Below are 17,072 nucleotides of genomic sequence, written 5' to 3'. Positions count from 1 at the left end.
TTATAAGTAGCTTACAACTTTTTTAAAAAAGCTATATAAAAATAATAAAATGATTTTAGAAGCATATAGTATAATACATAAAAAAATTTAGAACAGTTGATAATTATAATAAATTGATAGAAGGGAATGAAGAAAAATGAAGTTTATAAATTCCATGGTAAATACTGTAATATCAAAAATATATATATGCAAATAAAACATCAAAAAAGGGTTACGATATATGTTCTACAAAACTCTCTTTGGAAATTTTCCTTCGACTTCGAGATTATCTCCTCTCCGTCCCAAGCGATATTTCCCCTGGTTACGGAAACGTATTGCTTTGCGACCTTTTGATATTACAAATAACTAATAAAAATAGTCGTAAGTACATGACAGAAATGAAAAATGAAATAAATGTTTGAAAAAGAAAAAAAAAAATAAGAAAAAAGAAAAGCAGTGCTTTGACCTTACTTTCTTCTTCGTTCCTCCGGAAAATTCTCCGGTGGCTGCGGACTGGCAGCTTTCGCGACTCAAGATTGGAAAAGCGGCGTCGAGATAGTTATCGGATTTTCCGCGCATCCCGGCGGCGCTCCAAGCGATGAGGCTGGGCACGACCAGTGCCTCGTGGACCACGGCGTCAACGACGTCGCAACGCTACACTGTCCGAACCGTGCCGGTTTTTCCGCAAGCAGCGGAAAAGCGCACGCCACCGACGCGTTCCACGATACGTTTTGGGAAGTGCATGGAAGTAGGCGCCAAGTTTAGTGTAACTTAATTGGTTACTTGTGACGACTGAGAAATTGTTTATTATTATTATTATTATTATTTTTGTTGACAGTGAAAAGTGACAAAGTTTTTTTGTTTTTGGTGATTAGTTTGAGCGAACTTTTAAAGTAAGATAATCTTTTATTATTTTTTATGCACGTGTTGGCTTGCATTTTTAAATGACAACCAACCAAAAATAATAATTGAAATAGTTTATAATTAATTAAATTTATTCAACGCACTGCAACTAACTGAAATTAAATTAACAATTTTTTTTTTTAATATTTAATCACCTTTAAAAAATATTTAGAATAAAACTCCGATTTTCAGAATTTGTTTATTTTAAAACTGGTAAATTAAACATATTAACCTACTAAAATGTAGTATTAAAATTTTATCAGTTTTGCAATAAAAAATAACTGAACGTACAATTTTATTTTTGGAACGTTTAAAAAATTTAGTTGAATCAATTTAAATGATATTTAATAATTGAGGATATAAAATAAAGTACACATATAAAATTTCCAGGTTTTTTAATTTTAAATTTTCATTTATAATGAAAAAACTAAAAATGTACAGTGCATATATTTGTTGTATTATATTGAAAATGTTTCAAAAAATTTTCTCATGGTTTCTTTTATATTTTTATTGCAATTTTAAATTGACCGGCGCATTCGCCATTTTTGTGAATTTGCTAAAATGTATTTTTTTAATTAAACTTATATCAGTGACAAACCCCAATTATAATTAAGATAAAAAATAATAGTGTTAAATATATTGATAAAAGAAATCTAAGATTTTTGACAGATCAAACTTTATTGCTTCTTTTAATGCTTGTATGGCAAATAATGCAAAACTTATTTAATATTCTGTTTTTATTATGTCCGTTCATAGGTGTAAAAAAATTAGTATATAATTTTATATTTTCATTTCTTAAAAGTTTGTTAACAAAAAGAGAAATATGAATTGAGAAACGCTTTACGGTATAGAATCTTAATCCACAATAGTAGTAATTGCGGAACTTCGCAAAGTAAAAGTTAGTAATGAGCATATTTGAATCTAAGCCCAAACAGTTCCGCTCGTTGAAATACAAACTATATGTATGGTGAAGTTTCTATAAAAATTATTTAACTTGTATATGTATATATTTTAATCTTCGCAGTTAATTTTCAAAAGTCAATTTATAAATGTAATTGGATATTATTTTAGTTTGAAGCTGTTTTGTAAAGTTTGACAAAAGTTCTAGTGTTGTTAATGTGTGGTTTAATTCAACCATTATTCTGTAGGATAAAGTTTTTCTTCTGCGATTTCGTTCCAATTTCAACTTATTTAAATTTTAAAAATAAAGGGAATATTCTCGTAAATAATGCACATAGCAGAGAACTTGTTTGGTAAATTAAAAAATAATTAAATTTTGATTTTAATTATTAATTAATTAATCCCAAATAATTGGATCGTTTGCTCATAAATTTGAATGCACGGTCTAGTAAACAAAGCGCCTATCTTAAGTGGGTCACAAATACCAAATTGTTTGCAATAACTGTTTAAAGTGGTGCTGGGTTGATACCAGCTTTCTGCCAAATTAAACTTTAGATACATATCAATCACTCTATGCTGGAAATTGCATGAACCATCGAGCATCTCTACGAAGCAAGTGTACTAAAAGTTTTAAACGCAATTACGCTACAGCGAAAATCTGCATCAGCATGAAACATACATTCAATTAATTTTTGATAAACCTGGAAGTAGGTGCAAACAATTTACTCATCGGGGGAAGTTGTGCGACGAGATAATTTCCCATTATTCCAGTGTCGCGATAAAATTTGTTAATTTACAATTACTTTACTTTGCGTCAGTGTTTTAATAATAATAATAAAAATATCAAGTATGAAAATGGCCGCGCTGAAAGTTTTAAACGCAATTATGTTTGAGTGAAAATCTGCATCATCTTGCAACATACACCTATTCAATTAAATTTTTGATAAACTGAAATGTAAATGTTTGCGCCACAACTTATTCTGCATGGAAATTTTCACTATGCGGTATAATTCACGCGGAAGCGATTTCGACGCGAGAGAATTTCTTCGCCATTTTATCAGAACGACGGTTAACATGTATATGTGTCGACGTTGAAGTATATCTTATAACAATTAGTAAATAAAATTCTCAAAAGGATTATCGGCTTGTTCAAAATGCGTACAGAAATCCAGGGATAAGCCCTTGGGTCATAAGGGTAAGATTACGAAAGCCGTTGAGTTTTTATTCCTAAATTATGTTGAATATTACCAAGGGGAAACTAAAAATACGAATACGAATTGAATATTATTAACTTTAACGCAGTTGAAAATTGGGCTCGGGTTGTTTTTCATCAGGCATTATGTTTGTAACTTGTTTGTTAATATATTTTTATCTGAATTATCGTAACGGCGTCTAAAATCAATGAACCAATTAATTAAGGATCAAATTTTAGTAACTGTTTAACTGCTGATTATACTAAGCCAATCAATTTACATATGTCTGTTGCAAATCTCAGTATACGACACCGTTGGTGTTTATAGATAATCTCAGTATTCACATTTAATACTGGAATGATTATCAGTTTACGGTAGATTGACTTACATGCTACTGACCATTTCTAAGGCAACAGGTAATTCGATTTTAGCATAATATTAACCTATGGTAATGGAATTTGCAGAATTGTGAACAGTTTTGTTTATCAAATCAATCAAATAGATAATATCAATCATATTTGTATTAGTGTTAAATATCTCTCTAATTTGAAGTATCCGTTTATCTGAAGAACTAACATAATTACACAGAATGTACATTCATTATGGCACATTTCCTGATTATTTTGGTGATTAATAATTCTCTGTAGTGTTTTAATTCTAGTTAATAATTAAAATAAAGTCGAACGTTTGATGTATGAATTAGTTCTGTGCCTCATGAACCAGTAATAACCGATTTTCCCTATTGGAAAATTGAAAATAATCTTAGGATACTAAATATCAGTAAAGTACATACGTATATTGTAACTTTACAGCACAGGTTTAGGTTAGGTATCAAGTTAAACAATGTGGTCGGGTTATTACTGAGCCAGATTGAATTATGACTGAATTTACTGGGGATTTTAACAGGCACAACTATACGCTCCGCTTACCATTCCCTTGGCCTTTTCACGCTTTCATCAATATAAAATTGACTAATGCTCGGTAACCATATCCTAGGATCGTCCTCAAGCGAAGCACGACATTTACTGATATTTACGATGCCCCAGAGTTTAAATTTCTTATTGCGTCGCCGTACTTACGACTAACCGCATGGACCTTTTTTAATGCACTTGTAATAAGATTTAAAAAAATTGTTTAGGAAAACTTTAAACCTTCGTCTAGTTCTTAAAGGATTGTTAATTAAAACGAGGAGAAATTAATTGCTGATACTCAGATGTTAAGAGTAATTAATAAGATATTTCATTAATTAAAACATCTGTCAAATCTTATTTTTCATTTTTACTTATTTTTATTGTTATTCTTCAAAAACATGATTTATTTAGAATACCATCGCATCACAATTAACAACTTTTTGATTCATTGAAACTTTTACAGAAATTATCAGCCAGTCATAATTTATTATTATTTATGCAAGAATCTTGACAACTACGTATATATAAATAAATTTTAATTATCATGTGATTCTTGAGAAGACAAAAACTATATTGAATAAATTTTAAATTAAGCATATTATGTGTTAAATTCAACTCCAAAAGTGGAAAATATTTTTAAAAGCTTTGTACACGATTGATTTTATAATTAAGAAAAAAGTATATAAGAAACAATTAAAAATTGAATTTTAAATGACATATATGAATTATTCATAATTAATTAAACGAAGTTTTTTAGTAAGGTTTTGTGAAGCACTGTTTTTGAAATTTTTATTTACAGTATCTAAAAGCACATAATTATCAGATTTATATTTAATAGGACTTAACTTAATTTAGAATATTTGAATTGATCCTTATTAATGAAATGCTAAATTATTGACTCATATTAATTAATATTATTACTGTTTTTTAGTTTTGATATTGAAGATAATTTGATTTATCGTCATTAATAAAATTTTAAATTTGTATGTATATATTAGAAGCTTCATAAAAAGTTTTTGTTAATTAAAACCTAAAAAATTAAGAGCATAAATATTAATATTGAGTTTAGGATATTTAGAAGAATAAATTAATGGACACCCTTTAAATGATGCACCCTTGCAATTTATTAATATATATTTTTTAATGAAAAATAAATATTGAAAAATAATAAAATGTCATACATTCAAAACTAATATATTATGCTTGTAAACTTTTTGGTAATGCAATAAATAATTGCACTGTCAATAAAACTTCTATTTTATATTTAATACTTATGACAGTATATCAATATATCTTTTTTAAAAATATAACACTTGATATTTTGTTCATAACAGTCAAGAGCAGAACACTGGAAGTATGTGATGGTTGTGAATGAGCCATGACAAGAAAGAAATTGGTTACCGCATGTCACTTTTTCCCTAAATTTGCAGTGCAAGAAGTGACGAAATAGGGGAATGCTTTCATACAGACATATTACAGATAAAAACAAACAGATATATCAGGAAATGTGGAACACATCGATGACAGCTGAGATGTACGGGTTTGTCAAAAAGGAGCACTTAAGTGATATTTGATTTATATTGATATTGCATCCAAATTTAATAATCCCCTGTTTATTTCATGATCGGAATAATTTGAACATATTTGAACACGAAACGAAGTAATATTTTTCATTGGCATTACTTTTTGCCATTTGATTGTTTTTATTAAAAATTACTTAAATTTATAATGTTATACGAATAAGTGCTAAGATGGTTCATTTTCCTACGTTCTCTGTAGAGTACTACAATATATATTTCGATTTTTATGAAATATTCAGTAGAATTATCGATTCATTGATATATGTATATATATTATATAATATGGATATTTATTGAAAATTTAATTTGTTTTGTTTAGTTTTGTCGTGTTCTCCACATATATATATATATATTTTTATTAACGTCATTATTTCACGTATATTAGTACCAATATACCATAGGGTATATGTAGCACAGCATTCATATGATTCAGTTTATAAAGGCTCTCTTTGTATTATATATATATATATATATATATATATATATATATATATATATATATATATATATATATATATATATATGTATATGTATATATATGTACTTTGTTCACATTTTGTTCCCATTTTTTATAGTCCGTGTTTTGCTATCTTTCACTTCAGATGTAACGGCATCATACAAAGCTGCTTTGATGTCACAAATAAGGACACCCGACGTAGGTAAATAAATTTAAAATAGAGCTATAGGAAATTTTGAGTATATAATAAAGAAAAACATTCTATATTAAATAAAAAATCTGTTGGTTTTATATGTGCGGCAATAAAAAAGGATAGCAACACACGGTATTGTTAGTTATTCCACCTTAACGTACAACACAAAACTTTTAACGTACTATTATTATAAAACTTGAGGTAAGTTGATCCTTTTGTTTTAATTCCCTATCCTACTTTCGTGATAAACCGCATCGCTTAACAACGTACTCTCAATTTTGTTTGTCCACATAATTTTGTTTTATGACATTATTAAAGATGATATATTTACATGACCTGATAAGTTCCTTTTTTCGCCATTGGCGGATCGTAGTTTTATTGATTACAATTTGTCTGCACATACGAGAACAAATTTTATTAGATTGATTTGCTCCACACAAAAACAAACAATCCACTACGAAAACAATAATACGTGGCGAACCTTTTAAAGAAAATTCCAATTCTAATACGCCCAATTAAAATTCCTGCAGTGCCAAATTGCAATTCTCGCGGGACAAAAATCGTGCAGCAAATTTGAATAAAACCTTAACAGTTTTCCTAACTTAATTTGAATCCACTTTACCAAAAGTTTTACGTCCCAGAAAAAAGATACAATAAACACATCAGACTTAAAGTGGAATTAAAGTAACGTGAGAAAGTCTTCTGCACCCTCGGGGAAGAGTGTGTACAGGAATTTAGCTAGTTTCGTTCGATTCACTGACGTCGGTCTTTAACTAGATTCATTAATGACCGTTTGTGTCCGTGTGCGTGTTTTTCAAAAAGTTTACAAATGTCCCCCAATATTTATTCAGTTTAAAATGGAATCGATGTTTTGAAATATAAGGAGATTTTATGGTATTTTTTTTTCTTTAAAGCTTTGTTTGTTTTTAAACGGCAGTTATATATGTGTACATTTTTATCTGGTAGATTTGCATGTTGGACAAAGTGGCTTAATACAGAAGCCAAACGAAACGATTTTATGATATTTCTGAAAATGATTAAATAATTTTTGTTGTATTACAACAATGGCTGACTTAACAAAATGTTCTAATTACTTTTTACTATTTATAATAAAACATTTAAAAGCTAACAATATATTGTACTGTGAAACATTAAATAATGTCGAAAGCATATTGCAGTTGCACTGAAAAATTTTTAATAAAAATATATTTTACTTTCAATATGTAAAACGTAATAAAATATAAATATAAATTTTATTCAATTTTTCGATTTAAATATATATTTTTATGTGACATCAAAGAAATAAAAAAACAACGACGCATTGTATTTTAATAGCTGAACCTGAAATTTTCCAGATATGGAAAATCAATATTCAGAAACGCGTTTTGATGAGAAGACATTTTTCTTGTCGTACATTCATTTATTTGTATGCAGAGTTGTTATTGTGAGTGTGTGAATCATCCTATTTTATATGTTCTTTTGTGTTTTTTATTTTATTTTATAACACTTATTTCTGACTAATAATTCATATATAAAATAACATAATAAATTAATACTACATTTTTTAGCAATTCTTTTTTCTACAATAAATATCTTCAGTCTGTTCTGTATCTTAGTTTTCCTCAGTACTAGCTAAGTACGTTTATTAAAACAAAATGTACATTTATTAATGATCATTAAAAGAAATTGACGTCCTATTTTAAAATTAAATCAACGCGCAATGGTCCATTCGTGCAATGCGTGTACGGGCAAATAACATTAACTCCTAATGTAAAATAAGAATGAAAAAAACGTTGTAGGGGATTTTAAATTGCAGAAACTTATGGCCTGGGTTTAGTGACATTACGGTTTGTTTCACGTAATAGGGTTACTTAATTTTCGGTTTTACTCCAATACTAATTATACTTTCATGAAAATAAAGACGTTTAATTTGTTTTAAACCAAGTTTACAACATTTTTGGTAACTGCAAATAAAACATTACCATCCTCCAATTTATTGTAAACATATGTTTCTTAAATTGATATTTAATAAATTCCTCTAAATTTCGTTCAGTGTTTGGAAAATAATAATGAATTTTAATTTTAAAATATCACCTAAATTAATTGGGTTTTAGTTTGAAGAATATCACTGCGATAAATTTCGTTTTAATGATTTTAAATTCCCGGCGGCATGTTTTCTGTATCATTAGGTTTTAGCTTCTGTCGTTTTTGTACAAGGAATGTAAAAGAAATTCCCCTAATGCTAATAGCCCTCCATTAAATGCTGCATTGTTCTTGTAAGTAGCAAATTTTAAAGAAAGTTACCTTTTATTTCTCCGTTAGACGACTGTATTTTTTACTCGTTTAGATATTGCACCCTTTAATCACACCTTTATTGAAAAAGCGTTTATGTTAATGTGATAATATTGAACAGCATAATTATACAGTGGTAACTTAATTTAAATTTTTGTGTCTGTATATTTATTTTATGTATCAAATGTAGTTAAATCCAATTAATAAGAACTCACCCGTTGATTGCAGATAAATTTATTTAAATTTAATAAATTCCGTTTAAAGGAAAGTACATGGAACGCAAAAAATATTCGCTTAATACATTAGAATATAGCTTTTTGACATTTAATTTAACTTGATAGAAATTCCTGGCAGAGTGATATATTTATTCTGAGGCTGCAATAAGGATTCTTAGCACGTTTACAGATCCCCAGGGGAGCATATTTCCAAGGGTCGTCCGGGGACTGACCGGTGAGCGTCTTCACTAGAATTTAAATACCGCACTTAGCGTTGCCCACAGATGTGCTTTCTTACAGCAGTAAATAAAGATTTAAGAACGATATGTGCTCGCAAACCGACCTCGCCTTTATAGTCGCATTGAAGACATAGATCCTACGGAATGATGTCCTTTCGAAAAATTGTTTAAGCGAAGGCCAAATGTTCGGATATCGATAAAGGACTACGTTTATTATTAATGGCTTTGAGGTCTTGCCAATATTTATCTCTCTATCAGTCTATCTTGTTAACACAAAATTATTACTATTAAACAATTAACTGTGAAATAAAAGTAATAATTGGTTCACATTGTGGGTTTTATATTTGAATAAAAACGTATATTTAGTATAAATTAACAGTACTTAATAAAATATTCGGTGGATACGCAATTAACAATAATATACGCGCTCGTGCACAGAAAATAAAAATGGAATTTCCACACAAAACTAGACTGTTAACATATTAGGCACAGTTTGTTTTACAATTTGTTTAATTGATTTTGTTTAACTTTTTTTACATTTTAATTACGTCTAATTATATTTTTGGTTTTCGAAATAAAAAATGTAAATGAATTAAATTTAAAGGGTGAAATTTTGACAGGTAATAAAGTTAAATCCACAAGAGGGCACAAAAATAAAGTCTACCTAGCGATGTACTTTATTTAGCACTGGTTTTAGACACGTATGATTTTCGTTTGATTTTTTCCCCTTGTGAATGTATTTTATTGCCACTCGTTTAATCACCTGTTAAAATCACGAACCCCCTTGATAGTCTGTGGTTAAAATAAATACATTAACATCAAAAGCAGTCCGTGTTTTCGTACTTGTTTTTTACAAAAAGCTTATATTACTTCAATCAGCTAAAAAAATATCTGAAAAATACTTTGGGAAAAATGTGTATATAGTAAATTAACATTGTCATTTATTTTCATTTTTATCTGAATGAGATCATTGATTTTACTTCTTTTTATATAGCGTACGTTAGTTGTATCTTTTTTTTCACGTTTTCTCGACACCTGTAACATGTGTTAGTTCACGTAGTTGCAGACTTGACAGAATGCAACATAACTAACAATTTCGATCCGCACCAACTTCAATTTCTCCAGCAACAGCCAAATTATTCCCGATCCGGCGTGTCAAGAATCGCCTAAGACTTTTTTAGGCAGTTATTGAAAGGCCCGTGAAATTGGAAAGTTCTTGATGCGACGACATTTTAACGCCACGGATAAAAGATTAATGACATCTGATAAATAAATAAAAGTTATTCGTCAACAAAGTTGCTTGGCGAGCAAAAACTTAATTCCTTTTCGGTTTTATTAATGAAAGTTATGCGACCGTGAATTATCCAATCCTGCGGTATTAAGTAGCCATCAAGAAAATAACTTCTAACCGGAAATTAATAAGATTCGTTGGAGGAAAGTTTCTCGTTGTACAAACAACTTAATAATGTGCGTAATATAACCAGAAATAAAATGGTCAAATTTACAAGGGTTGCTTACTGCGCGTTTTCGATGTCTATAAGTAAAATGTTAAGATTCAATTATGGCAATATTCTTTCTTTAATATCTGTGGAATGGAAAAAAAGTTTGTAGGAAGTATTAGCATTGCTTAACACGTTCAAGTCGTTTTCTCCCCCCAAATAGCCTATATAGTCGTGTCGGGATATAGCTACTTGTAACTTTAAATATATGGCATCTATCAGGAGAAGGGAAGAAATAAATTGATTCGGAAATTCGCGAGGTTGGCAAATTTAATGGATACAAGTTTTAATATAATTTGTTTTAAGTTTTAATCGAAATTTAGATGTGTTTACTTTCAGTGCAATATCAATGTCACATTGTAAATATTAATGTAATCGAAATTTTACGTAACATGTGTATCAGTTTGTTTGGTTTATGGTTTAATTTTTGGACTAGAATTTTTAATTTCGACAGATATAAATTTGTCAAAAGTTAAACACAATTTGTTTTTGTTTTTGCAGAGTATTAAATTGTTCTGTCTGTTTCATTGCAAATTATTTCTTTTTTTGTTGCGTACGTTGACAATGTATAACTTTAGTCATATTAGCTTCCTGAAAAAGTAATTAATGTTTTTAGTTCATGATTTAACTGAATACTTTTTATATTATTTTTTAAAATTTTTTATATTATTTGAAAATTTACGTTAATGTTTTGACTACTATAAAGCTGGTAAACCTTATCCGTAAGTAAGTCTACTAAAAAAAGCCCAAGAAAAATTTTGATGGTGGCTACCAATGGTCCAAACGATCAAAGCAAACTATATTCTAGCAAACCTACTAAATTCTTGAAAAACTTTTGTTTTGCTACATCATGGCAACGCAAGAAGCTTCAGTGTTAAAGTTTTTTTGTTGTCCATTATGTAATAAATGGTTTAATAGTTCAAAACTGAGATTTTAAAGAACCATATTTTTTCCATGAATTTGCTAAAGAAACTAAAGAAAAATTTGTTGATTATGACTTGTTTGTTGAATAAAAGTTAAAATTAAATTTTATAAAAGTAAATTAATTTTTCGGTACCCAATAAATTTATTTCATCCAGTCTATACAGATATTAAAGTAATAAAATTACGTACTTACAACATAAATGCACATTAACAAAATGTTAAGTAATTAATAATTAATTTGATGTCATAATTGAAACCAATAATATATATTTTAATGTAATTGATGCTCATAAAATATTAGTGATTATTAAACATGTTACATTATTTAGATTTAAGTATTAATACCACAATCCCAAACTAATTAAAAATGTTGACTATCATTAATCATTTTATTTCACATCAGCACATAAAAATATGTTCTTTTTTGTTTCTATTAAATAAGCCTTAAATTTTATTTGAAGTAAAATTAGTATTAATATTACCGAAAAAAAATTATCAATTGAAAGGCGATTAAGAGAATCTCATTATGAAACATATTGTATTATGCGGCATCGTGAGTTGGTTTTTATTAAATTTTAATGAAAGACTTAACACCTAAAATAATAAAGTTATTATATTAATATTTTTGTTCAAAACGGTCCGCTAGTTTCATCCTGTGGGATTATAAATGGTGGGTGCGAGGATTAAATAAGAAATATGATGTGAATATTTTAGAGTGGATAAAATCTTGTTAAGTACCTACAAAAAAACCGGGTTCTGGTGATTAAAAGTCGTATGAATATATTTTCGTATATATCGAGCAAAATATGGTAATTAAGTAAAATAAAATGGAATAAAAATATTACGTTAGTATTTTATTGAAAATTTATAGGATACATTCAAAACGATTACTTGCAATTTAAATAGCGAAAATATAACTATGTTATTTAAAATTTAACATTTTTTAAATACTTTATTTTTATAGAATTTTATAAATATTTTGGACAATTTTTATTATGTGGTGAATGAATAATAAATTTTAAACAACGAACGGAATTAAAGTTGATTTTTATAAACTGTTCAGTACCAAAAACAAAATAAAATATTTACAGTATTTCATACATTCATAAATTTTAATATTAAAATGGTATAGACTAGTGCGTTTAATTTTTGTCACGTAAATCCACATTATTCTGAAGTTCAAACATAAATTGGCGCTTGTAAAATTTATATCCTAAGCAGAAAATTTAATTAAACAAAATGCCGAATTCAGGTTTATATATATTTTAGTGGCAATTTTATGCCGTTTCCACAACTGCATTTTACGTCACACTGATAAACCAAACAGAAGCGTAATAATAATTAATTTGTTTCAGGTGCTAGCACTGTGGATGGAACACCCTGGGAACTAATGCCGCCATAATTTTTAATTAATACATCGGTTTGTCAGCCAGAGGTATATACGGATTTGCGCATTTATTTTACTGGGTGTTGACGCCCGGTACAATCCATTGCCTTTGGTGTTTAGCAGCTCAGTGTGCACTACATTTAGTTTTATAATACTGTCACCAGCCAGGCTGGATTTAATGGTATGTGAAATCGATGAATTTATATACCCATCCGCGAAAACATTAGACCAACATATGAACTGAATTTAGGTCTTCTACTTTAACTCCTGCGATCAGGTCTGAACAATGTGAATCATACCAGCGAATTGGAAATCTCTGGCTAATCTATTACCTTTATAGTACACGGTCTCGCATCAATATTTAAACGAAACTGTGCGAAATTTCGTGGAGACATGTCACAAGTGTTTCAAAGTCCTCGTGTCCGATATTTCCCTCTCGTCGTGGTGAACAAAGGTTAGACGTAAACGTTATCATCATGGGAATTGAAAAATGGCCATTGTTTTTGGTTATTTTGACCATCAGGGACGTTATTGCCATTGACTCTCCAGGTAAGTGTAGTATTATCGTCGTATTTTAAAGATATTTCTCATTTGCTCAAAAAATATTATGTGATTCGTACTACTCTCGTATACCTTTGTAATTTATAATTTTCCTTTATTTTTTTAATTAGATCCGCTGCAAATGTACGTTGTAGTATAATTGGATTTAATCCTAAACAAACGTAATTCTTCAAACGAATTTTCACAATGTTTGTTTAATACTATAAATATAATCTCCATTGTAAAATTCTGTTACACATGTGTAGCAAAACTAAACACGTTTGTTTTAACTAGATTTGTAATGCGTTTAGTATTAAATGGTGTCAATATTAATTTACATCATAATGGGATAGTTGTTAATAGTAAACAACAATGGAATTGTGTGCCGACAATTATTTTGCTTTAAATGGTTTTATGTACTCCAATTACTTTTTAATGGAAAAATAACTATAGAAGGACCAACACTTTGGTATTGTTAAATGTAATAGTGTTTAAATATTTACAAAGATTTAATGATTTGTAAAGTGTGAAGTTTCCCGTTCAAAGCACTTATATAATTATTTACCTTGGTGTAATAAGTTGTTCTATCCTAGGGTTGGAATACGCCTAATTATAAATTACATGACTTAGATAAGCTTTTATTGACAAAAATATATAATTACCAATACCGTGGCATTATTTTGTTATTTTATTATTAAATAAAATTATACAGATACAAATTATAACTTGTTAAATACAATAATTTACAAATTTAATTACAGTTTAATTAGAATTTATTACTATTCATTGTCAAACAATATCGGACTTAATTTATCACACAAAATATGAATATAAATTTTCATTAATATAATAGCTAATATTAACGTAAAATAGTGTAAATGGAGATTATTATGGTTTAAATATGAATATTGTAACTCGGTGAATTGGGGGAAATTAACCAGTACCGATAATTACTCTGCTTACCAGCTAATTTGCATCTCATTTTGCGATATTGTTTCTTGAAAGACCTTTAAGATAATTGCACCATCAAGTAGAGCGTAGTATCGATTAATTATTGAAAACTAAATTGCAAACCATTTCCTTGTTATTATCTTTTCAATTTATCTTTAACTTTAAAATTGTTTTTGGCTTAGGTAAGTGTTTTTTGTTTAGTTTTATGATCTTTTTTTTTTTAAAAAAATAACACCCGTTTTTCCTTCATCTCTTAAGTCTTTTTCGCAAAAGAAGGATTTGTCTGAACAACAAAACAATTTTTGTTATCTTACACTCATAAATTCAAACAGATTTTCTTCACTTCAATGAACGATGCATTCAATTATTTTAAAGCGTTCAATAATTTTATAATCTTACACAAAATATAACAACTGTTAATTTATTTTATTTTGAGGCATTACATTAATTAAATTACAGCAAAAAAATATCTAAAAATCACTTTTTTATTGCAGACCTGCCATATAATTTTGAAACGGTAATAATTTTTAACAAGAACGAAACTTTTAATGGCCTGCTGTTAAAAGTACAATGAACTAAAGGCGCATAGAAATATGTAGATATGGTGTATCTAACAATAAGTGTTATTGCTCTAAAATTGAAGACATCATTAAAAACCTACAACACGAGCCTTCGTTATTTTTTGTTATTCCCCTTAAAAACGAACTTTTTATAATCTCAATTAATTCTAATGATGGTTCAAAAGTTTGCTCATGTGTTATTTACAGCGAAAAGTTGAAATATGTGAAATCAATGCAGTTACAATAAAAACACCAAAAGTTGTATCAAGAAGTTAAGTAAAAATATGTAGTTGATTATAAATTTAACGGTGCACAAATTAGGCTTTCGTTCTCTAAACTGGTATAATCGGGGAAATAAATTTCCACTTAGCTGTTCTGGGACCCGAAAACCGGCAAAGAAATCTGTACATAAATATTTTACAAACCGGCGTTAAACGAAGGATAGTGCATTATCAGGGGACCGAAAAAAATGGCCCTTCGCTTTGGTTACTTTAACCCACCAAACCACTTGGACGGTTTGCCTTGTTACTTTGAAGGTGGGTTTGCTTAGCAATGTTTATTTTCGTCTGGTCTTAATATTGCTCTTTTAGGCGTCTTTTATCTCCGAATAATAAAAACTTTGACTTTACAGAAACTTTTCATACGACCGCAAATAGTTTTAAACCAAACTGAGCTTTCAAAGTTTTTATTGCCGCTCTGCGATTTTTTTAATAAAAATTTGCGCTTTCTTTGGGTCTTATTAAATTAAATTGTTTCTACGAATGCCGTGAGGAAACCGTAAACGAAATTTAATACAAAAACAGAAATGGTCTATGTCAAAAAGTTTATACAAATCTGTTTTAATTTAATTATGGAAGCTTTTTGTTACTGTTGCTAATCCGTAGATATTTAAAAGTACGAAAAATATGCGATTGGATTCTACTAGAATGGAATATTTTGATTTGTGACCATTTTAGTACACTTTAAAAAAATGCAAATATGTATTAGAGAAGTTTTTTTACTATTGTCAGCAAAAATACTCTCGAGGGAGACGAAACTAGTTTCATAATTTATTCGATTGGTAATTATAATTCTGAAATCAAATCATCGATATGATTCAACGGTCATATTGCGACCGATATTTGATGATTGCCATAGATCGAATAATCCACAATATTCGCATTATCAACATTAATTTAAACTGTTCCGTGTTGTGGACGCCATTACCCGTTATATTTCGTTAGCGGCAAATCAAATTCTTATAAAACTGACATAAAAAATATGCCACGGTTGTTAACTTTACTTTATAGCAGCACAGTAAATTTGTCCATTAGTGCAGTATTACAATATTATTAAACCACGTCACACCGTTCGTTTAAAGGTTATCAATGTACTGTGTTCGCCGAAACGTACCATTCAACCAATTAAGTCCATGCAAAAGGGGGTGAATTGTCGACACGCATGAAACTGGATTATGCATCCGTTGAATTTCAACAAGTTCAGGAGTAATTATGTTACGGGCCAGAAGGACATTTGAAACCTCCCGGTCTGTTGCATCCAATTGGCAACCACCTTAAAATTGTAGACGATTAATTTGCACGGTACAAAATGTTAGCTAAATGGCACTTTACCACTCAGCTGTGCATTTATGCCAAATTGGCACATGAGTTGGGGGAACGAATGTATAGTAATGATTCAAAGACATACAGAAACATTTCATGGTAAATAGAGCTCTCGATAAATGAGTAAAAAAAAATTAAATGATATTGATTTGATGTATTTGGAAACTCCACCACAGTTATTAAGGGAAAAGTTAAATAGCAGTAACATGCTTTATCCCTTTTACAAATATCACTAACGGTGTAATTTGAAAATCTGTGTCAATTTAATATTTTGCGTAAAACTCAAAACAGCATATTAAATCACAGGTTGAAAATGAAACTTTCCATCAACTACACAGCCAAAGAGTTATTATTATTATTTAAAAAGTTCATACAAATACTGTTTTGTTTTTTGTTTGATTTTAAAAAGAATTTGTGTTTTACAAATATTGCAGTATCCTCTTACTATTTACATAAATATGAATAAAATATTTCATTTTTATTTTTAACTTCAATTTTGTTATAACTTTTTAATTTATATATACAAGCGGTCTTTTATTTATTTTATTTATTTTAATTATTTTAATCATTTATGGAAGTGAAACTGTAAAAAAAAATATATAATTCAGCGTTACCAATGCCAAGAGAAACAAGAAAATATGGCAAATATGATACGGCTAAATAAATCAACCATTTCCCTTATTATTAAAAAATTTATATAATAGAAGCTGGCCAAGTGGTAGCTGTGAAAAAATTTGTTTTCGAAAAA

General features: G+C 28.8%; 1 protein-coding gene across 2 annotated transcripts in view; it reads left to right on the top strand.

Annotated features, from left to right (window-relative positions):
- The first annotated feature begins 465 nt into the window (after positions 1 to 465).
- The window catches only part of LOC109598639 (zwei Ig domain protein zig-8), a 121,260-nt gene continuing 104,653 nt past the window's right edge, over positions 466 to 17,072 (top strand). Inside the window, exons 1-2 of one of the 2 annotated variants that reach the window (XM_020014554.2) lie at positions 466 to 872; positions 12,641 to 13,221. In XM_020014554.2, coding sequence (XP_019870113.1) covers positions 13,149 to 13,221 — 73 coding nt within the window. In that variant the 5' untranslated portion in view covers positions 466 to 872; positions 12,641 to 13,148. The remainder of the gene's footprint in view (positions 873 to 12,640; positions 13,222 to 17,072) is intronic. The other variant, XM_020014546.2, reaches the window with a different exon arrangement.

Source organism: Aethina tumida, chromosome 1 (assembly GCF_024364675.1).
Source record: "Aethina tumida isolate Nest 87 chromosome 1, icAetTumi1.1, whole genome shotgun sequence".
Taxonomy (NCBI): domain Eukaryota; kingdom Metazoa; phylum Arthropoda; class Insecta; order Coleoptera; family Nitidulidae; genus Aethina; species Aethina tumida.
The sequence above is the reverse complement of the archived record's forward strand: the minus strand, read 5'-3'. Positions and strand labels throughout refer to the sequence as shown.